The 22,874-nt window shown below is 44.2% G+C and overlaps 2 protein-coding genes and 1 non-coding gene across 6 annotated transcripts in view; 1 reads left to right on the top strand and 2 right to left on the bottom strand.

Moving 5' to 3' along the window:
• Positions 1-5,331: 5,331 nt before the first annotated feature.
• Positions 5,332-5,435, bottom strand: LOC123575407 (small nucleolar RNA U13). The gene has a single exon (XR_006700697.1). It is a non-coding gene; the product is annotated as a small nucleolar RNA U13 (small nucleolar RNA).
• A 358-nt stretch (positions 5,436-5,793) lies between these two features.
• The window catches only part of TTI2 (TELO2 interacting protein 2), a 37,212-nt gene continuing 20,131 nt past the window's right edge, over positions 5,794-22,874 (top strand). For 3 of the 4 annotated variants that reach the window (XM_065519072.2, XM_074000671.1, XM_015454662.4), the window contains exons 1-6: positions 5,794-6,839; positions 9,197-9,383; positions 11,304-11,396; positions 14,164-14,351; positions 14,523-14,666; positions 17,647-17,809. In XM_065519072.2, the coding sequence (XP_065375144.1) occupies positions 6,193-6,839; positions 9,197-9,383; positions 11,304-11,396; positions 14,164-14,351; positions 14,523-14,666; positions 17,647-17,809 (1,422 nt within the window). In that variant the 5' untranslated portion in view covers positions 5,794-6,192. Of the gene's footprint in view, positions 6,840-9,196; positions 9,384-11,303; positions 11,397-14,163; positions 14,352-14,522; positions 14,667-17,646; positions 17,810-19,160; positions 19,363-22,874 lie in introns of those variants that run through there. The other variant, XM_005563036.4, reaches the window with a different exon arrangement.
• Positions 16,849-22,874, bottom strand: part of MAK16 (MAK16 homolog) — a 16,663-nt gene continuing 10,637 nt past the window's right edge. The window contains exons 7-10 of the mRNA XM_005563037.5: positions 22,726-22,800; positions 21,646-21,762; positions 21,090-21,155; positions 16,849-20,009 (exon numbers count right to left, since the gene is read on the bottom strand). Coding sequence (XP_005563094.3) covers positions 19,812-20,009; positions 21,090-21,155; positions 21,646-21,762; positions 22,726-22,800 — 456 coding nt within the window. The 3' untranslated portion in view covers positions 16,849-19,811. The remainder of the gene's footprint in view (positions 20,010-21,089; positions 21,156-21,645; positions 21,763-22,725; positions 22,801-22,874) is intronic.

Genomic DNA, 22,874 nt, shown 5'->3' with positions numbered 1-22,874 from the left:
GTTGTTTGTTTTTTTTTCACATCACCTCAGCAGCAATTTTTTTTTTTTTTTGAGACGGAGTCTCGCTCTCGCCCAGGCTGGAGTGCAGTGGCGCAATCTCAGCTCACTGCAAGCACCGCTTCCCAGGTTCATGCCATTCTCCTGCCTCAGCCTCCCAAGTAGCTGGGACTACAGGCACCCGCCACCACGCCCGGCTAATTTTTTGTATTTTTTAGTAGAGACGGGGTTTCACCATGTTAGCCAGGATGGTCTTGATCTCCTGACCTCGTGATCTGCCCACCTCAGCCTTCCAAAGTGCTGGGATTACAGGCGTGAGCCACCATGCCCGGCCACCTCAGCAGCATTTGATAACTACCTTGCTTTCAGGCATAACAAAACGCCACAGGCCCACCTTGTGCAATTTCTGCCCTAGTTCTGAAATCAAAATCAATCATTTCCTAAAGCCTCACTGGTTCCTTTCAGTGGGAAATGGCATTTAAACTCTGAATTTGGACACCCAGGGTGCTCACAGCCATTAGACTGTCATTCTTCTTGGCCTTTCAGTGAACACAACCAGGAGATATACACACACACACACACACACACACACGTATATATGTATATATTTATATGTATATATTTTGTAGAATGAGGAAAATTACTTATAAATTCATACCAACATTGCCAATTCTAATTTCAGATTACAGATTTTTTTACTCAAATATGTGACTCAATCAGATTACAGAATTTATAGCTAACTTCATTGATTTGATACTAGTATCTCTTTTTTTTTTTTTTTTTTTTTTTTGAGACGGAGTCTCACGCTGTTGCCCAGGCTGGAGTGCAGTGGCGCAATCTCGGCTCACTGCAAGCTCCGCCTCCTGGGTTCACGCCATTCTCCTGCCTCAGCCTCCTGAGTAGCTAGGACTACAGGCACCCGCCACCGCGCCCGGCTAATTTTTTGTATTTTTAGTAGAGACGGGGTTTCACTGTGGTCTCGATCTCCTGACCTTTGATCCGCCCGCCTCGGCCTCCCAAAGTGCTGGGATTACAGGCTTGAGCCACCGCGCCCGGCCTGTATCTCTTTTATCTTTAACTGAAAATCTGGGTTTCTAACAATATTGAGTTACTTGTTATTTTATACACATATATAAGTTATACAAAATACATGTAATAACACCTAAACAGGCCAGGCATAGTGGGTCATGCCTGTAATCCCAGCACTTTGAGAGGCCGAGGCAGGTGGATCGCTTGAGGTCAGGAGTTCAAGACTAGCCTGGTTAACATGGTGAAACCTCATCTCTACTAAAAAATACAAAATTAGCCGGGCATGGTGGCACACACCTGTAATCCCAGCTACTTGGGAGGCTGAGGCAGGAGAATCGCTTGAGCCCAGGAGGCAGAGGTTGCAGTGAGCCGAGATCATGCCACTGCACTCCAGCTTGGGCAAAAGAGGGAGATTCTGTCTCAAAAAACAAACAAACAAACCAAAAGAAACAACCTAAACAATAATATTAGTATTATTACAATACCATTATTATTATTTTTTTTTTTTTTTGAGACGAAGTCTCGCTCTGTCGCCCAGGCTGGAGTGCAGTGGCGGGATCTTAGCTCACTGCAAGCTCCGCCTCCCGGGTTCCCGCCATTCTCCTGCCTCAGCCTCCCGAGCAGCTGGGACTACAGGCGCCCGCCACCTCACCCGGCTAGTTTTTTCTATTTTTTAGTAGAGATGGGGTTTCACCATGTTAGCCAGGATGGTCTCGATCTCCTGACCTCGTGATCCGCCCGTCTCGGCCTCCCAAAGTGCTGGGATTACAGGCTTGAGCCACCGCGCCCAGCCTACAATACCATTATTAAATGCAGTTAATTTTTTTCTGTTTTTAGGCTTTGTCACACTAAGGATATAGAGTCAAATTAACAAGTTTTACAGTCTGTAATTTCTATGTGGTTATGCCAGTGACTCCATGTACACTTTGACTGTTTCTTTTCTTTTAGGAAATGCTTTGTTATTTTCTTTTAAAACATAGTTATGTAGGCTCTTGAGCCGCTTACTTTGGCCCACTCCTGCCCTGTGGAGTGTACTTTCATTTTCAATAAATCTCTGCTTTTGTTGCTTCAAAAAAATATATATATATATATGTGGCTGGGCACCGTGGCTCAACACCTGTAATTCCAGCACTCTGGGAGGCCGAGGTGGGCGGATCACGTGAGGTCATGAGCTGCAGATCAGCCTGGCCAACATGGTAAAACCCCACCTCTACTAAAAATACAAAAATTAGCCAGGTGTGGTGTTGGGCGCCTGTAATCCCAGCTACTTGGGAGGCTGAGGCATGAGAATCACTTGAAACCCCGGGTGGCAGAGGCTGCAGTGAGCCGAGATCGCACCACTGCACTCCAGCCTAGGCGACAGAGTGAGGTTCTCTCTCTCAAAAAAAAAAGTAAAACATTTACATGAATCCAAAGTTGAAGCTATTAAACACAGTGTGTACAGAGAAATCTAGCTTCCATTCCTATTTCCTTCACCCTGTTATTTTCTTACATGTCACCATTTTTCTTAGTTTATAATTTATACTTTATTGCTTCTTTAACATGTAAGCAAATGCACACATCATTATTTCTATTTCCCCATCTTTCTTACAAAAAAGGCAACATTTCAACACGTGTGAAAAGGGGGAAAAATAAAAATAAAGGCAACATATACATGGCCTCTGTCCTGCTTTTTTCACTTAACAATACATCCTAGATTTCCAAAGCAGTCCACAGAGATGGTTCTCTTTCCTCTGTACAGCGGCATAAAACTGCATTGTATGGATGTACGTAGCTTATTCAGCCAGCCCTCTGTGGATGGACGTGTGAGTTCAACATTTATTCCATGACCAAATTGTGCCAGGCACTGGGAATAAAGACGTGGTCTCTGGCTTCAGGAAACTCGGAAGTGCAGATGGGGAGATCTCCACAATACAAGTGCTTTCTTTATAAGAAGTAATAGCTTGGGTCCACTTAGCACAAGGGGCACATGGATCAGGGAAGAGACGCTTGCACACAGGAGGGATACAATAACTGTCTATTGATTGGCATCTTGCTTCCACTTGGGCCTACAAACAGGAGAGTCCCCTCGGGAGGAAATGGTTACCCATGGTTGAAATTGCTTAGAAAATCATGAGTGCCACCAATTGGTCAGAGAAGGGAAAGCTGAATGAAAGAGGCGGAGAGGGAGAGTCCTAACCACAAAATTACCCTGGAAAGAGGAAATGTAACAACACAGGAGCTGTGGTTTAACATGAGCCAACACCTGTGTAGAACTTTCTGCTGACCAGATATTGTTCTAAGCAGTTTACATATAACCCCTTTCTCACAACACTCCTAAGTGGTACGAATTATTACTACCTGTATTTTTCCGATAAAGAAATTAAGGTGGCTGGGCGAGGTGGCTCATGCCTGTAATTGCAGCACTTTGGGAAGCTAACGCGGGTGGATAACTTGAGGTCAGGGGTTCGAGACCAGCCTGGCTGACATGGTGAAACTCCGTGTCTATTAAAAATAGAAAATTAGCTGGGCATGGTGGTGGGTGCCTGTAATCCCAGTCACTCGCGAGGCTGAGGCGGGAGGATCGCTTGAACCCAGGAGTTTGAGGCTGCAGTGAAATATGATGACGCTACTGCACTCCTGCCTGGGCGACAGAGCAAGACCCTGTCTCTAAAAAATTTTTTTTAATTAAATAAAAAATAAAAAGAAATTAAGGCACAGAGAGTTTACCAAACTTTTGCCCTAGGCCACACAGCAAAATGGAAAGAAGGGCAGGCGAGCAGACAGCAAGACACCGCAGATGGGACAATTGCAAGCAGTGCACCAAGAAGCTGGTGCCCTCCCCAAGGTGGGAGGAAAGTACTGTATGTCCCTCTGCCCCATGACCACCTCCTGGCGAGAACAAAGGACACCCGACACATCACCCCTCCCTCGCCCCTGCGCGCACACACGCCCCTCAGCCTACCCCAGGTCAGAAAACCCCGAAAGGCTTTCTCTGGACTCCTGACCCCTGGATGCGCGGCTGACGCCTTAAAGGAGTCCCTCTCCGAGCAGTGGCCGACACATCTCTCTCGCGCGCGCCACCCCTCCCAGGGTCCGAAGCTCCCGCCTGTGCAGTGGCACAAATGAAGTTTGCCTCCTCCGGCTCCTGCGAAACCGTGGAAGCTATGAGAGTCACAAGTTCCTAAATGTGACCAGCCCCTCGGGAACTGAAGGCCAATCGGGCTCAATTCCACCCTCCAGGAAGGCGCAGGAAGAGGGAACAAGATATGCCCAAGGGGCGTGGGGGACTTAACACAGGGCAGTAGCACAGGAGCGACCCTTCTCGCGCCTTCTCAAAACCCAACCAAACACGGCTGGTTTCCACATCCACCCGGGCCAGAGCCCGCAGCCTCCGGCTCCCCTGGCCAGTTCCGGGCGCCGCCTGCGGCCCATGTTCAAGACTGCGCTCTGCTGTCCCCGCACACCCGGCGCCGACATCGGCGGGGCGAGACCAAGACGGATCCTCCAACGCGACGACCCGCCTCACTCGGGGCTGCCCCAAATGCCACTTGGGGCCTTCTACCTTGACGCTAGAATTTGAATTTTCAAACGCTTGTGCATATAGGCTTTAGAACGCTAGCTCCAGAAACCAGCTAAAGTATTGCATTGAACAGAAAACCAAATACCGCATGTTCTCACTCGTAAGTGGGAGCTAAACACTGGGAACACGTGGACATAAAAGTGGCAACAACACTGAGGTCTACTAGAGGGGGCACTAAAAACGGGCCAAGCTGCACTCCAAATCCCAGCATCACACAATATATCCAGGTAACAAACCTGCGCAGGTATCCCCAAAACCTAAAAAATTGTAAGCCATTAAAACACACTGCACAGGCCAGGCGTGGTGGCTCACGCCTGTAATCCCAGCACTTTGGGAGGCCGAGGCGGGCGGATCACGGGCCGAGAGATCGAGACCATCCTGGCCAACATGAGGGAAACCCCCCGTCTCTACTAAAAATACAAAAATTAGCTGGGCATGGTGGCGCGCGCCTATAGTCCCAGCTACTCGGGAGGCTGAGGTAGGAGAATCTCTTGAACCCGGGAGGCGGAAGTTACAGTGAGCCAAGCTGGCGCCACTGCACTCCAGCCTAGTGACAGAGCGAGATTTCCACTCCCAAACACACACCTCACAGTTGTACAACGAAAGAGCACCCGTGCATGTATCTTACAGACAGAAAATAATGGTACCCACCAGCGGTAACTACAAGACTATTAAATTAAATCACCTATAATTGTAACTAGCAAGAACGTAAACTACAGCGTTAAATTGATCCTTGAAGTTCAGGTCAGATGGGGAATGTGCCGACGTCGTAACAAGGTTGTAGGGTGGCACATCTCACACAAACGTGTGAACACCCAATCATCACGCTCATGAACCACAAAAGGATCATCTTATAGTAGCCATTAAGGAGCTCCAAGTATGTGCCACTAATTTTACAGATAGGGTGACTACCGTAATGCGACATATCGAGTCTTCATATATAAAACCCTGGATGTTTTCAAAGCCACACGGAGATTCTGTGATTATTCTTTTGTTTCTACCTTAGCAAAGGAAAGCAGAAACACAATTAGCGAGCGGATTATTATATATGCAAATTTGTTCTCCATGGTTCCACCGCTCGGTCTTGTTCTCGAGCATGGATCTTTATTGCTTTACGACCATACGTCGTGAAATAAGAAGGTGTTGCGGCAGTACTGCAGTACTGGCGGAAGCTAGCCTTGTGCTTTGCGGCAGCAATATGAGCTAGGTCCGGATCCTGCTATACACCGACCGGCGCGAGCGGTTGCAAGTACCTGGCGGTGGTTGCGTTGGTGACATGGCTCAGAAGTTTATTTCTTTAAAGTTTTAAGGTTTTTTTTTTCTTTTTAGTCTTCAGAAAGCAACAGTAGTTTTTTTTTTACGTCACCGTTACAAGTATAAGACTCTTTTACTCCCCGAGAGTCCCCTTTTCCTTTCTTGTGTCTCTTCCTTTCTCTTTATTCTTATCCCGGTCAGACTCGCCCCTCCTCCAAGACATCTCTCCGTTTTATTTTATTTGACTTTAGTTCTCGTTGAGTGATCGCTCCTTCCCTCTTCAGCGGATCCCTCCCCGCCTCCATCCTCGTCCTGTGGGAGAGACCAGCCTTCTGGTGTTGCAGTCAGGAATGGAGCTTGACAGCGCCCTGGAAGCCCCGTCGCGGGAAGAGTCTTCTTTGTCCGGGGAGTTGTCTCCCTCCGCCCTTGGACAGGCCTTCTCCAAGATTTTACACAGTCTTACCCGCCCGGAGGCACGACGAGGCAACGGAAAAGATGTAGCTCTTATAGACCTCGGTGATCTAATAGAAGCCACCGAATGTGATAGGTTATTTGAGGGGAGTGGTGCACGGCTCCGCGGAATGCCGGAAACACTGGGGCAGGTGGCAAAAGCCGTGGAGAAGTATGCAGCCCCCCGCAAAGAGGAGGAAGGTGGAGGTGATGGGCACTCTGAAGTGGCCGAGAAAGCAGCCAAAGTTGGGTTACTGTTTCTTAAGCTGTTGGGGAAGGTTGAGACTGCTAAGAATTCCCTGGTCGGCCCTGCATGGCAGACGGGCCTGCATCACTTGGCAGGACCGGTTTATATTTTTGCCATCACACACAGCTTGGAGCAACCGTGGACCACTCCGAGATCTCGGGAGGTTGCTAGGGAGGTGCTCACCTTACTGCTTCAAGTTACTGAATGCAGTTCTGTGGCAGGATTCTTACGCGGAGAAAACGAAGATGAGAAAGGGAGTCTTTCGGTGATATTAGGGCTTCTCAAACCCGACTTGAATAAGTGAGTACTCCTGCCCTTTGCCACCGACTTGAGCCTCACAGTTTTTTATTTTTATTTTTTATTATTTATTTATTTTTGAGACAGAGTTTCACTCTTGTTGCCCAGGGTGGAGTGCAATGTTGCGATCTCGGCTCACTGCAACCTCCGCCTCCTGGGTTCAAGCGATTCTTCTGTCTCAGCCTCCGGAGTAGCTGGGATTACAGGTGCCCGCCACCACGCCCGGCTAATTTTTTGTATTTTTGGTAGAGACGGGGTTTCACCATGTTGGGCAGGCTGGTCTCGAACTCTTGACATCAAGTGATCCACGCGCCTCCGGCTCCCAAAATGCTGGGGTTTCAGGCGTGAGCCACTGCCCCTGCCCTACCTTAACTTTTTAGAGCATTAGACCTCAAAGGAAGCTGAGTTTCTTCATCAGTAAAATAAGGGTGCTGTAACCACAGAACTCTTAAGGCCCAGAAACGTTGCGATTTGATATAAATGACATAACCGGATAGTGGCAAATTGGAGGTCATAACTGAGGTGTTCAGGCTCAGTTGTCCAGTGCTCTTTCCAGCGCTTAGGACGACTGCTTAGGAAAATTGGAAATTCTGTGCCACTTTCTTGGAGTTAATAATTACAAAATGTGGCCGGACGAGGTGGCTCACTCGTGTAATCCCAGCACTTTGGGAAGCTGAGGCGGGTGGATCACTTCAGGTCAGGAGTTCGAGACCAGCCTGGCCAACATGGTGAAACCCCATCTCTACTAAAAATACAAAAATCAGCAGGGCATGGTGGTGGACGCCTGTGATCCAAACTACTCGGGAGGCTGAGGCAGGAGAATCGTTTGAACCCGGGAGGCAGAGATTGCAGTGAGCTGAGATCGGGCCACTGCACTCCAATCTGGGCAAGAGAGCAAGACTACATCAAAAAAAAAAAAAAAAAAAAAAAAAAAATTGCAGATTACTGGAATTTGGTTGGGGGATTTGGAGAGGATTTAAACTTACGGTTTGAATTTAGACTTGGGGATCTTGAATGTCATTACCAGTTGTTAGATAAGGATGACTATCAGCTAAGGAAGCCATGTTTAGGATAAAGAGTGAATACCGGCCGGGCGCAGTGGCTCATGCCTGTAATCCCAGCACTTTGGGAGGCTGAGGCGGGCGGATCGCAAGGTCAGGAAATCGAGACCATCCTGGCTAACACGGTGAAACCCCGTCTCTACTAAAAAAATACAAAAAATTAGCCGAGCATGGTGGCAGGCGCCTGTAATCCCAGCTACTCGGGAGGCTGAGGCAGGAGAATGGCGTGATCCCGGGAGGCGGGGCTTGCAGTGAGCCCAGATCATGCCACTGCACTCCAGCCTAGGTGGCAGAGCGAGACTCTAGTCTCAAAAAAAAAAAAAAAAAAAGTGAAAAGCACCTTTAGATTGCTATTAAAGTTCTTTCAATGAGTTTCCACTTGCTACTTTGTTAGCACCGGAGTGATGAGAGAAGAAGTATCTGTAACTGTCATTTTACCAGGAACATGGAGTTAAAAGGCTTGATTTTGAGTTTTGTGCTTCTATTTGTTGCTCTGAGTAGGACTAGATTAGACAGTTTTCTGAATCCATTTGTTTCTAATATAAAGATAATATACTTGGCCGGGTGTGGTGGCTGACACCTGTAATCCCAATACTTTGGGAGGCCAAGGCTGGTAGATCACTTGAGGCCAGGAATTCGGGACCAGCCTGGGCAACATGGTGAAACACCGTCTCTACTACAAATAAAAAAATTATCCGGGTATAATGGTGCAAGTGTGTAATCCCACCTACTCAGGAGGCTGAGGCAGGAGAATCACTTGAGGCTGGGAGGTGGAGGTTGCAGTGAACCTAGATGGTGCCACTGCACTCCATTGTAGGCAATAGAGCGAGACTCTATTTCAGAATAAATAAATATAATATACCTATTACACTGTAATTATTTTGAGGATTAGTTAAATCATGTGTACACTCACTTTATTAGCTATTAACAGGTGTTCAAGTATTGATTCGTTTCCTTAGTGTAATAATACTAACACATTGCCTTTACTCCTCCCTCCCTTCTCAACATACCTTCACCATCCATCACCATAAGTCCTTTATGTAGCTCTGGTTATAATTGGCTCCTTCTCATTGGATAGGCTTTAGACCCAAAGACCTGGGTGATTAAGTATTTGGTGTAAGTTGTGGAAGTTATTTTAATCCAAATCTTAAAATGTATGATGTAGAATTAAGAGTTATCTTATGTGTGATGTATTTTTTTTTTTGCAAAGACATGAAAATACTCTGTTTAGCTTGAAGTAGTTTATTTTTTTGCTACTTATCACCATGTCACTTAATGTAATTTTATGTATCCATTTAGGGAATCCTGGAAGAATAACCCTGCCATCAAACATGTTTTCTCATGGACTCTGCAACAGGTCACTTGGCCCTGGCTGAGCCAGCATCTGGAAAGGGTACTTCCTGCATCATTGCTCATTTCAGATGATTATCAGACTGAGAACAAAATCCTGGGTGTACACTGTCTCCATCACATTGTGCTTAATGTGGTAAGCAACCTCAACCTTGTCATCCATGTTGATGGGACAGACTGAGTCATTCCTGGCTGTTCTTCTTTTCTGGTAATGCTAAGTCATTCAGCTTTACCTATTTGTATTTTTTCCTTATATTTTTCCTCTATCAATCTGGTAGAAGTTGTATCCTATAGGTAATGTAATAACTAAAATGATAATTATAGAAGAAACAGGAAGGCATGGGTCATTATCAAACCGAATAACCAGATCTTGAGAACTGGTGAACAGTTGACTTTTTTTTTTTTTTTTTTTGAGACAGAGTCTCACTCTGTCACATAGGCTTGAGTGCAGTGGCGCGATCTCGGCTCACTGCAACCTCCGTCTTTTAGGTTTAAGCAGTTCTCCGCCTCAGCCTCCTGAGTAGCTGGGATTACAGGCGCGTGCCACCATGCCCAACTAATTTCTGTATTTTTAATAGAGAGGGGGTTTCACCATCTTGGCCAGGCTAGTCTTCAACTCCTGACCTCGTGATCCACCCGCCTCAGCCTCCCAAAGTGCTGGGATTACAGGCGTGAGCCACTGCACCGGCCTACTTCCTTTGTTTCCTTTTTTTTTTTTTTTTTGAGACATTATCGCTCTGTCACCCAGGCCGGAGTGTGATCTTTGCTCACTGCAGCGTCCGCCTCCCGGGTTCAAGTAATTCTCTTGCCTCAGCCTCCCTAGTAGCTGGGACTCCTCCCTAGTAGCTGGGGCTCCCTAGTAGTGGCCACCAAACCCAGCTAATTTTTGTATTTTTAGTGGAGACAGAGTTTCACCATATTGGCCAGGTGGGTCCCAAACTCCTGACCTCAGGTGATCTGCCTGTCTTGGCCTCCCAAAGTGCTGGGATTACAGAGATGAGCCATCATGCCCAGCCTACAGTTGACTTTCAAGTAGGAAAACAAAACAAAATCAGAATCTAAAAGGGACTATACCCAAATGTGGAAGCTATTACTCAAGGAAAAATTTTTTTAAAAAAACTTTATAGTATGGAGCTTTTAAAATATACATGGAAGTGGAGAGAGTGGTGTAATTAATCTCCATGTACCTGTAGGAGAGAGCCAGAGATCACCTCCAACCCTGCCCCCCTGCCTTTTTTTTTAAGTTTGAGGCAGAGTCTTGCTCTGTTGCCCAGGCTGGAGTGCAGTGGTGTGATCTCAGCTCACTGCAACCTCCGCCTCCCGGGTTCAAACGATTCTTGCACAACAGCCTCTGGGGTAGCTGGGATTATAGGCACATGCCACCATGCCCAACTAAAAATTTGTTTGTTTTTTGTAGAGGTAGGGTCTCGCCATGTTGGCCAAGCTGGTCTTGAACTCCTGGCCTCAAGCGATCCACCAACCTCAGCCTCCTAAAGTGCTGGGGTTGATTACAGGCATGAGCCACCATGCCCAGCCTCAGCCCCCTTTTTATCTCGTAGTGGGCTCTTTTCCTGGATCGAAAACCGAATTTGACAACAGGCAGATTAACAAGAGGAAGCCATACACATTTTATTGGTTTACGTGTACATGGGGATCTTCACAAGAGAGAGAAGTCTGAAGAAGTGACCAAAGCAATATGCTTTTATACTTTTTAGACAAAGAATTGATAAATTTTTCATCTTTTTTTTAAACTACCCCTAGCCAGATTTTCTTTGTCCTGTCAGAAGAAAAATGACAGGACAAAGAAAATCTGGCTAGGAGCAGTAAATTCCCTCTCTCTCTCTCTCTCTCTCTCTCTCTCTCTCTCTCACCTCGCCCTTTCTGAATCTACAGTTTCTCCAATATTTTCAACTCAAAACCATCATGATACCAATGTGGCATATTTTGGGATGGCATGTTCTTCATGCTTCATACCCATAATCCAATTTCAAAGATGGTCAACATTTGCCAATCTTGGGAAACTATTCTTTTAATTTGATACTTTGTCTGGTTTCAGCCAGCTGCTGATTTACTCCAATATAACAGAGCCCAGGTCCTGTACCATGCCGTTTTCAACCACCTGTACACACCAGAGCACCACCTCATTCAGGTAATAGTATGATTTCTTCATAACTGTGTCTGGATTCTCTGAATTTGAGTAGAAGGTTGCATTATGTGAGTTAGTAATAATTGAGAGACATTTTCCTGCCTTGGAAAGTGAGGATGATAACTAAAAGCTGTTACCAAGTTAAAAATATCTCAGCACCAAGCAGGCCTCCACATTCCTGAGTCTCCACAGATAAGCCAGTGGTTTTTCTTCATCTGAGTCAATTGTATATTAGTTTGGGCCGGACGTGGTGACTCACGCCTGTAATCCCAGCACTTTGGGAGACTAAGGGAGGCAGATCACCTGAGGTCAGGAGTTCGAGACCAGCCTGGACAACATGCCAAAATCCCATCTCTACTAAAAATACAAAAAAATCAGTTGGGCATGATGTTGTGCACTTGTAGTCCCTACTACTTGGGAGGCTGAGGCACAAGAATTGTTTGAACCTGGGTGGCAGAGGTTGCAGTGAGCTGAGGTCACATCACTGCGCTCCAGCCTGGGTGACGGAGCGAGACTCCATCTCAAATTTAAAAAAAAAAAAAAAAAAAAAGCAGGCGGTGGCTCACGTCTGTAATCCCAGCACTTTGGGAGGCTGAGGCGGGCGGATCACGAGGTCCGGAGATCGAGACCATCCTGGCTAATACGGTGAAACCTTGCCTCTACTAAAAATACAAAAAATTAGCTAGGCGTGGTGGCACGTGCCTGCAGCCCAGCTACTTGGGAGGCTGAGGCAGGAGAATCACTTGAACCCAGGAGGCAGAGGTTGCAGTGAGCCAAGATCGCGCCACTGCACTCCAGCCTGGCAACAAAGCGAGACTCTGTCTTAAAAAAAAAAAAAAAAAAGCAAAATTAGCCAGGTGTGGTGGCGCATGCCTCTAATCCCAGCTACTCAGGAGGCTGAGGCAGGAGAATTGCTTGAACCCAGGAGGCGGAGGTTGCAGTGAGCCAAGACCGTGCCATTGCACTCTAGCCTGGGCAACGAGCAAAACTACATCTCAAAAATAAAAAAGGTGCAGTGGGTATCAAGCAATAGGTAACTAACCAGGTATCAAGCAATAGGTAACTAACCAGGTTTGGGGTGACTTTAGGAGGCTTTGGGAAGGAGGTGATATTTACCTTTATGAAGGATGAATAAGTAAGTTTCTTAGGAGGGAGAAAGAAACTCCAAAGACAGAAGAAACAAGTTATACAAAATTAGAGGTGGAAGCAACCTTGTTTCTTTTTTATGCCTTACTTCCCTCCTTTCCGCCTCCCCACCCTGCTGCCTTTTATTTTATTTTATTTTATTTTATTTTATTTTATTTTATTTTATTTATTTATTTTGAGGTGGAGTCTCACTGTGTCAGCCAGGCCAGAGTGCAGTGGCGGGATCTTGGTGCATTGCAACCTCCGCCTCCCAGGTTCAAGTGATCCTTCTGCCTCAGCCTCCCTAGCAACTGGGATTACAGGCACGTGCCACCATGCCCAGCTAATTTTTGTATTACCTGAGACGGGGTTTCTCCATGTTGCCCAGGCTAGTCTCAAACCTCCTGACCTCAAGTGATCCGCCCACCTTGGCCTCCCAAGATGCTAGGATTACAGGCATGGGCCACTGCGCCCAGCCTCTTTTGATTTTTAAACAGTATTTTAAATACTGGGTATTGAGAATCTAGATTGTTAACAGCCAGAACTGCTAGGGTTCTTAAGGTGGTAGAGAAAAGAAATTTTAAAAAACCAAAACACCAAGAGAAAAACCAGAGGTCCCAGGAAAGTTAAAAGGAAGTATCTAAACCAAACTTATCCAACCCACGGCCTGCATGCGTCCCAAGATGGCTTTGCATGCAGCCCAATACAAATTTGTAAACTTTCTTAAAATGTTGTAAGATTTTTTTTGCATTTTTTTTTTTTTAAAGCTCATCAGCTATCATTAGTGTTAGTGTATTTTATGTGTGGCCTAAGATAATTCTTCTTCCAGTGTGGCCTGGGGAAGCCAAAAGACTGAATACCCCTGGCCTAGACACTGCAACTTCAGCAGGTAGGGTGGCCAAATTTGACCCAAATTTGGAACATCTTAGATTCTGCTTAAGAGCAGTTTTATTAAAAGTATGTGTAAATACTGGCCGAGTGCAATGGCTCTCACCTCTACTCCAAGCACTTTGGGAGGCCAAAGCAGGTGGATCACTTGAGGCCAGGAGTTTGAGACCGGCCTGGACAACATGGCGAACCCCTGTCTCTACTGAAAAATAGAAAAGTTAGCCAGGCGTGGTGGTGCACACCTGTAGTGCCAACTAGTTAGGTGGCTGAGGCACAACAATCGCTTGAGCCTGAGAAGCAGAGGTTGCAGTGAGCTGAGATTGCACCACTGTCCTCCAGCCTGGGTGACAGAGTGAGACTCTGTCTCACACACACACACAAAAAAAGTGTAAATATCATGTATCACTAAGTCACTTAGACTTAGTGACATAGTAACAATAGACTTAGATTCCTAAAATCTGGGTTAAAGTCCCAGCTCTGCCATTTTTCCCATTTTATAAATTATAAATTTTATAAATTTATAAAAAGAATGGTCCTGAGGAGAATGTATTGATTTGAGACTGTGAGATGGAGATTAAGAATGGAAAAAAGTTTGAAAATGTAAAGTAATATGCACTTCATATATGATTACTAGTATCTTAGAATTCTCTGGTATGGACCCTAAGGATGGTAGATTAATGGAGTTCTAGAGAGGTCCATTAGTATTATAAATGCAAATGGATGACCTATGCAGCGTCCTTCCATTCCTTCCTCCTAGGCTGTGCTCCTGTGTCTGCTGGATTTGTTCCCCATCCTGGAGAAAACCCTGCACTGGAAAGGAGATGGAGCTCGACCTACCACCCATTGCGACGAGGTCCTGCAGCTGATCCTGGCCCACATGGAGCCAGAGCACCGCCTTCTCTTACGCAGGACCTATGCAAGAAACCTGCCGGCTTTTGTGAAGAGGTGAGTCCTTGGGTTTTTATTATTATTTTATAGAGACAGGATCTTGCTGTGTTGCTTGAGCTGGTCTCGAGCTCCTGGCCTCAAGCAGTCCTCCCACCTCAGCCTCCCAAAGTGCTGGGATTACAGGCATGAGCCACTGCACTGGCGTCATATTTTCTCTTTCATCTTTAGGTTGGGGATCCTAACTGTTCGGCACTTGAAGCGGCTGGAGAGAGTCATCATTGGTTATCTGGAGGTTTATGATGGACCTGAGGAGGAAGCTAGATTGAAGATATTGGAAACCCTAAAACTTCTCATGCAACATACTTGGCCCAGGTAATAGCAGCCTTAAGATGCAAAATTCGGCTGATTTTCTCTTGAGAACTTGCTTGGATGTATTTAATACATTCAGTACCAAGTATTAAATGTATACTATGTATTTGAATACCTCCCATTTTCACACACCTATAGGATTTTAAATTGAGAAAATGGCATTAGAAAGATAAAATATACTATAGTTACTTGAGGTGCTCATATTTGACTCTTTTACCAGGTATCAGTTCCAGATTCTGACACTATTAAATCACTTCTCTTTGAAACTGTAGTATATCTTTGTTTTGTTTTGTTTTTTTTTTTTTTTTTTTTTTTGAGACAGCAATGTTGCCCAGGTTGGAGTCCAGTGGCTCAATCTCCGTGCACTGCAACCTCTGCCTCCCGGGTTCAAGCGATTCTCCTGCCTCAGGAGCTGAGATTACAGGCACCCACCGCCAGGCCTGGCTAATTTTTTGTATTTTTAGTAGAGACGGGGTATCACTACGTTGGCCAGGCTGGTCTTGAACTCTTGACCTCGTAATCCACCTGCCTTGGCCTCTCAAAGTGCTAGGATTACCTGAGTGAGCCACCGTGCCCAGCCTGTTTGTTTTTTTTTTTTTTTTGAGATGGAGTCTCGCTCTGTCACCCAGGCTGGAGTGCAGTGGCACAATCTCAGCTCACTGCAACCTCTGCCTCCTGGATTTGTGATTCTCCTGCCTCAGCCTCCCGAGTAGCTGGGGTTACAGGCGCCTGTCACCATGCCTGGCTAATTTTTTTTGTATTTTTAGTAGAGATGATGTTTCACCATGTTGGCCAGGCTGGTCTCGAACTCCTGACCTTGTGATCCACCTGCCTCGGCCTCCTAAAAGTGCTGGGATTACAGGTGTGGGCCACTGTGCCTGGCTATATATCTTAAGAATGGTTTAGAGTGGTGTTTTGCAGAATCCCCATCTAGGTACTCTTTGATGCCCCACAGGAAAAAAAAAAAATCTGTGGTCAAATAGATTGGGAAACCATAGAGGGTGCACATCTCTCTAGGTTTAAAATGCATATTAGAAGATTAAAGGTCATTTAGAAGTGTTGCAATAAAGACATTTGCTTAACTTTGTTAATCCTAATGTTCTTTAAATCTAATTGAGAGCAGAGTACTTCATAGCACATCATTTAACATCTGCAGAGCAGTGATCAGAATACCAATCTAGAGGCCGGGTGTGGTGGCTAACACCTGTAATCCCAGCACTTTGGGAGGGCAAGGCTGGTGGATCACCTGAGGTCAGGAGTTCAAGACCAGCCTGGCCAACATGGTGAAATGCCTTCTCTACTAAAAATACAAAAATTAGCCGGGCATGGTGACACGCAACTGTAGTCCCAGCTACTCAGGAGACTGAAGCAGTAGAATCACTTGGACCCAGGAGGCGGAGGTTGCAGTGAGCTGCGATGGAGCCACTGTACTCCAGACTGGGTGACGGAGCGATGCTCTATCTCAAAAAAAAAAAAAAAAAAAAAAAAATATATATATATATATAAAAAATAGTAAAAGAATACTAATGTAGGATATACTTGTTTGGAAATCATTCTAACTCTGGGTTGAGGTAGGTGTCAAGAACTGGAACCCAAACTGTTGAGTCAGCAGAAGCATCTCTTGGATAGCTGAAAGTTGAATTGAGCCAGAGAATCCAGTGCCCCAACAACATATAGTATCTATTCTGGACCATATTCTCTCACTTCCTTATAAATGTGCAAGGAATCCAGAGTAACATTCCCCCATGACAACCTTTCCCTTAGTCATATTGGTAACTAGGTTGCATTTGTTTAACTATCTTTGTCCCTACTGAATTATAAACTCCAGGATAACGGAAAACCACATCTATTATGTTCTCTCAAAGTATGCTCAGTACCTGGTATTAGGTATACAAATATTTGAAGAATGAATGAACTGGAAGATAATGAATCAATGGATGAATAAAGTTGAATCAGATTGTCAGGTCTTTAAAGAGCAGAGACTAAGATTCCAAGAAGGGAGAGTGAATTAAATGCAGGGAGGTAGAAAAGGAATATGGGTATGAGGGGGTAGAGCATGGGAAATGGAAAATAGAGCCATTTATAAGTTGAATAACAGATGGAGGGCTGAGAGGCACCCAAACCATAGGAAAATGAGGAGTATCTAGATAAAGAGATGAACACTTTTTTCTCCCAGTCATGCATCTGTCCATAAATATGATTTATTGTACATTTCACATTGTGTTTTCACATTGTAAGTTAAATTATTTTCCACCTTTCATTAAGGTTTTTTTAGGGTTTTTTTTATTGTGGTAAAAATACATACACATTTTACATTTTAAAGTGTACAGTTCAGTGGCATTAAGTACAGTCACAATATTGTGCAATCACTAGCATCGTCCATTTCCAGAACTTTACCAAGGCGATAGTAGAAAGGTTTATAGTTTAGAAAGGTTAATAGTTACAAGTATGTAGGCTGGATTTCACTTATGAGCTAGGATCTGAAATTAAATGACAGAAAATTCAACTTGACACTAAGTCCCAGAAGCCAAGCTCATTTCCCCTACTCTGTCTTCAACTTGCAGGCCTAAGATGGCATTGAAGTTAAAGGATTGAGAGCTCTCTCCAAGCATAGTTCAGTTAATAGAGTTGAAAAATAAAAGTATAGGCCCTTGATTAGGGGAGATCCTGGTTTCCCCTTCTCAGCCCATGAAGGAGCTGTTGCTTACAGTAGAACCAAGCTTCTGGAAGGGAGAGAGCAGTGTGGCAGAGGGTGTGTGTGTGTGTGTGTGTGTGTTTGTGTGTGCAGTATGCTAACAGGAGACTTGAGGGTAAGAAATCTAGAGGCTGTCTTTGGTTCTGTTTTTAGGTTTTTTTCATTTAACTTTGACCCAAGTTCCTTAATTTATGAAATGAGGGTTTTCCACTTGACAGTCTTTGAAGTCTCTTCCAATTTTAATATCTAGGTTTACAGTAAGAACATAGTTTTTCTTTTTGGTTCCAGAGTTTCCTGCAGACTTGTGGTCTTACTGAAGGCTCTCTTGAAACTGATCTGTGATGTAGCAAGGGATCCAAATCTTACACCTGAGTCTGTTAAGAGTGCCCTGCTACAGGAGGCCACAGACTGCCTGATTCTCCTGGACCACTGCTCTCAAGGACGGGTAAAGGTAAGGCAGACTGAAACTTGGTTTCAGTTGGGCCTCATTATCTTTATGTAATTCCTATGACTGATTGTAATTTACCATGTATGTGCCTGACCAAGTCTGGAAATGAAGGGTTTTAGGTCTCCATATGAGCCCTCTAGCCTCAAAAGAGCTTGATCTTTTTTCTTATTCATCTTTTAAAGCTATTCAGAACCATTTAGAACTAAAAGCAGGAGGATCAGCACATGTCACCAGGGCTAAGGACAAGACAGAATGGGCAAAAGCATTGTGATCAAAAGTTTGTAAAATTTAACTTCTGTTCTAGTCTTCTGAATTAAAAACAAAACAAAACAAAAAAAAAAGTAAAAATAATGGGCTATAAGCTCCCAGGAATAATATAAATAGAGCATTTCAGATGTTTCCAGTTTTTTAGGGACAACCACCGTTTAGGTAGATGTTTTTCCCTATTCTTTTTTTTTTTTTGAGACGGAGTCTTGCTCTGTCCCCCAGGCTGGAGTGCAGTGGCACGATCTTGGCTCACTGCAAGCTCTGCCTCCCGGGTTCACGCCATTCTCCTGCCTCAGCCTCCTGAGTAGCTGGGACTACATGTGCCCGCCACCGCGCCTGGCTGATTTTTTGTATTTTTAGTAGAGACGGGGTTTCACCGTGGTCTCCATCTCCTGTCCTTGCCATCCGCCCGCCTCAGCCTCCCAAAGTGCTGGGATTACAGGCGTGAGCCACCGCACCGGGCCCCTAATCTTAATTTATCTACATGGAAATTCTTCCTTTGGTTTCATATTCCACAAAAGTTAACTTCTCAAAGCCACAGCATATAATAGCTGTGTACTTCTATGTATCTAATAAACGATTGCCTCATTTCTTACCCCTTTTAGAAATCTTTAGTTGAAAGACTGAAGGTAGCATGAAAATAAATTCATGCCATAACTCACTGGACAATCTACCCAGCAGGAAAAAAAAAAAAATTCATATCCTAAAAATATGTAGAGATGGTATGAATTGTTATTTTACCAGTTTATTCAAACTATTTCATCTTCACTCTTTAATCTTGGGCGTTTTCAAGCCCTAGATTCAACTTAATTTGCCTTGGCTGGAATTCTGCTGTTTCATGAGCCAGCAGGAGATTTCCAAGCACATTAATAAAGTTTTTAAAGTAACACCTTCAATACATAAGAGCTACATAAATTTAAAAATAGTAATTAAAAAAACCTAATACCTATGCTGTTTTGTGACCTGTCCCCAAGTGTCATCCATTCTTTTCTCCTTTGAATATGATACCAAGGAAGAAGAATCAAGCAAAAGGGGAAAAAAGTGATTAAAAAAAAAAAATCAAAGCCTGTTTGGTTTCATGTTTCAGGGTCTCCTGGCCAAAATTCCCCAAAGCTGTGAAGACAGAAAGGTGGTGAACTGTATCAGAAAAGTGCAGCAGGTTTCTGAAGGTGCTCCCTACGATGGAACTTAAGACTTGCATTACTTTCCCAAGAGGAAAGGATTTTCTTCCCATCCCAATTTGTATGAATGGAGTTATTTAAGAAAAAAAAAAATACTTTTACACGAAACTTTGGAAGTGAGAGCTGCTTTTTCCTTCTTTCTTTCCTTTTACCTCCATAGGAGTAGGGAAAGTAGAACAAGAAAAAAATTGAACTCCTTCCATTTCTAAATAAAGTTTGGGAGAAAAAAGGACACCAAGGAATGTAGCATTTAAAATTTAGAAATATTTACATCCGTCATCTCATCCCAGATCCAAGAACTCATCTGTTAAGTTTCTCGGGCACAAGCTGTTACTTCAACACATATGCTATAAAAATACTCTTGTTCACAACTTAGCTTTCTTCACTCACTCCAGATTTCTTGCCCCACTGTCGTGGCATAAATAATAAAAACACAAATATTGTGTTCAACACAACACAAAAGAGCAAAAACTGGAGGTGTGTATGTGTTTTTTTTTTTTTTAAAAAAAGAAACAGTTCTGCATGTTCAGTCCTGGGTATAAATGTTGAAAGGGAAATCACGTGGTTTTGGCCTTGGCCATGGACTCTGTCTCCTGCTCATATTCTATTTCCACATAGGCTCGTTTTCTCCGCAGTGGTCCTCTCAAGGGCGTTTTGCCTTTGTGTTTTGCACTAAGGGCCTTTTCTTCCTCCTCCTCACTGGAGGATTTACCATCCTGATCTTCATCACTGCTGGCATCCAGTTTATCCATATCCTAATACGGAGAGAAAAGATAAAGGAGGAGGGAAAACACTAGATTTCTCCAAACTCCCTTCATTGTCCCCTCTATTTAGAATAGACTAGGGAACTGATTTGTCTATGTCTATGTTCAGTAATTGTCCCGTTTCTTTCTTTCTTTCTTTTTTTTTAAGATAGGGTCTTGCTCTGTTGCCCAAGCAGGAGTGCAGTGGCATAGTTATGGCTCACTGCAGCCTCAAACTGCTGTAGTCAGGCAATCCTCCCACCTCAGCTTCCTGAGTAGCTGGTACTACAGGGAACCGCCACCACATCCAGCTGAAATTTTTTTTTTTTTTTTTTTTTTTGAGACAGAGTCTCGCTCTGTTGCCCAGGCTGGAGTGTGGTGATGCAATCTCAGCTCACTGCAACCTTCACCTTCTAAGTTCAAGCAATTCTTCTGCCTCAGCCTCCCAATTAGCTGGGATTACAGGCATGCACCACCATGCCTAGCTAATTTTTGTATTTTTAGTAGACACTGGGTTTTGCCATGTTGGCCAGGCTGGTCTCGAACTCCTGACCTCACATGATCCGCCCGCCTCGAGGTGATCAGCCCACCTCGGCCTCCCAAAGTGCTAGGATTACAGGCATGAGCCACCGCACCTGGCCAATGATTTTTAAAAATGTTTAGGCCAGGCACAGTGGCTCATGCCTATAATCTTAGCACTTTAGGAGACTGAGGCAGGCAGCTTACCTGAGGTCTAGAGTTATAGACCACCCTGGCCAGCATGGTGAAACCCCGTCTCTATTAAAAATACAAAAAATTAGCCAGGTGGAATGGCACATGCCTGTAATTCCAGCTACTTGGGAGGTTGAGGGAGGAGAATTGCTTGAACCCGGGAGGCTGAGGTTGCAGTGAGCACAGATCGCTCCATGGCATCCTTAGAGATGAGGTCTCACTATGTTGCTCAGGCTGGTCTTTTAACTCCTGAGCTCAAGCAGTCCTCCCATTGTGGCCTCCCAAAGTACTGGGATTATAGGAGTGAACCACTATGCCTGGCCACCTCCCTGTTTTTTTTGCTGCAGGCAAAAGGACAATCTTTTTACCCATGAAGCTCACCTCAAAATCACTTATGTCACTCTCATCTACCTCATCATCTTCGACAAATTCTCTTTTCCCCACATCCTATAAATAAAACGTAACTGTTAGGTTCAGAATATATAATGAAGATTCAGATAAGACATCTAAGTAAGTACAAAATAACATAATCAGAACCACAGTCTATTCACTAGGCAACCAAAATTTAGTTCTTCCTAAGTTTAATGCTTCCGAATTTTAAAAATTTTAGGGCTACCAGATCATTCTTATTCTTGATTTACATTATTAGCAATAAAACATCCTCATTATGGTTAAAAACTAGACACAGACAGGAAAGGCTTTATAATTTGTCACCTTGCAGGAACAATTTTACAAGACCAATAAATTAAGACTAAAACTGTTAATCGTTTGTTGGTTAGCCTGAAGAACAGAGCAACCAGTGCTAAACCAAAATTAATCACGTGAAAGAAAAAAGAAGACATATCATTTTTGGTTGGCGGACTAAAGATGATATTCTGTTTGTCAGTTATATACAAATAGTATCTAGTAGGTCTGGCAAAACAAAAACAAGACTTACTTCCTCCTCATCATCTTCATCATCTTTTTCCTCAGCATCAGAAGAGTCACTCTCTGCCTCCTGTTGTTCCAGGGCCTTGTCGAAGGCGTGAATGGGGAAGTTGTAGATGTCGCCATACTGAAGAACATAAACACAGATTGGCTTTAACTACATTTGGATATTACACTTGAAGTTCCACTGTCTGTGGAGAATATTATTTTTTCCTCAGTGATTAAATCAGAATACTTAATTCGATGAGTAATATTTTAAGTGTAAAGCCAGCAGTGTCTTTAAAAAGCATGTTCTTTTGAACATTTAAATCATCTGTAGTTAGTATCAAATAGGTAACTTCTATGGAGTTACATTTTAAAATCATTTAAAATGTAATCGTCTATGAAACCCATGCATTGGGACAAATGTAATTTTGCTGACAAGGGGAAATAATAAGGACAAAGCATACTTTAGTCATGTTGTCTGTATAAACAACACTAATTTTTAAAAAGAGAATAAAAACTTATTTCAAAGAGCCTTAAAAGACTAGGGTAATATGTAAGAGAAGCAAAACCCCATGGCTTTTATACAGAAATCCGGAATCGTCGTCTTGGCGAATGGAGTTGAGAATAATGGCAAAAAGGGAAAGGTCTCTTATAGTGAATGGAGTATTAAGGGTAACCAAAGCATTTTATGTGCTTGCATTAATTAAAACAAGGAAGCCAGGCCGATATGGATTTATTTTATTCCAGGGATAAAATTCGAGTGGAGATCTTCATATCAGGTTAAAAAACATTTCCCAGCCAGGTGCGGTGGCTCAGGAGTTCAAGACCAGCCTGGCCAAGATGGTGAAACCCCGTCGCTACTAAAAATACAAAAATTAGCTGGGCGTGGTGGCAGTGCCTGTAATCCCAGCTACTCGGGAGGCTGAGGCAGGAGAACTGAACTCTGGAGGCAGAGGTTTGAAGTGAGCCGAGATTGTGCCACTGCACTCTAACCTGGGCGACAAAGCAAGACTCCATCTCAAAAAAAACCCCAAAAAACCCTATGTGTCTTTGCAACATACTACCACTTAAAATTTCAGTACCCCAAAGCTAATGGCTTTCTCACCGTATCCTGTTTCAGTCTCTCCAGTAATTCCTTCTCAATGGCATTGTCCAACTGAGCAGCTATTAATGCCTTTTCCTATAAGGGGGAAAGAACAAATCCATTTAATTCATCAGTGCTCATTATTCATCTTATAAAAATGGAAGACACTA

This window comes from Macaca fascicularis, chromosome 8 (genome assembly GCF_037993035.2).
Source record: "Macaca fascicularis isolate 582-1 chromosome 8, T2T-MFA8v1.1".
Lineage (NCBI taxonomy): Eukaryota > Metazoa > Chordata > Mammalia > Primates > Cercopithecidae > Macaca > Macaca fascicularis.
Note: the sequence above shows the minus strand (reverse complement) of the source record. Positions and strands in the feature narration are given on the sequence as shown.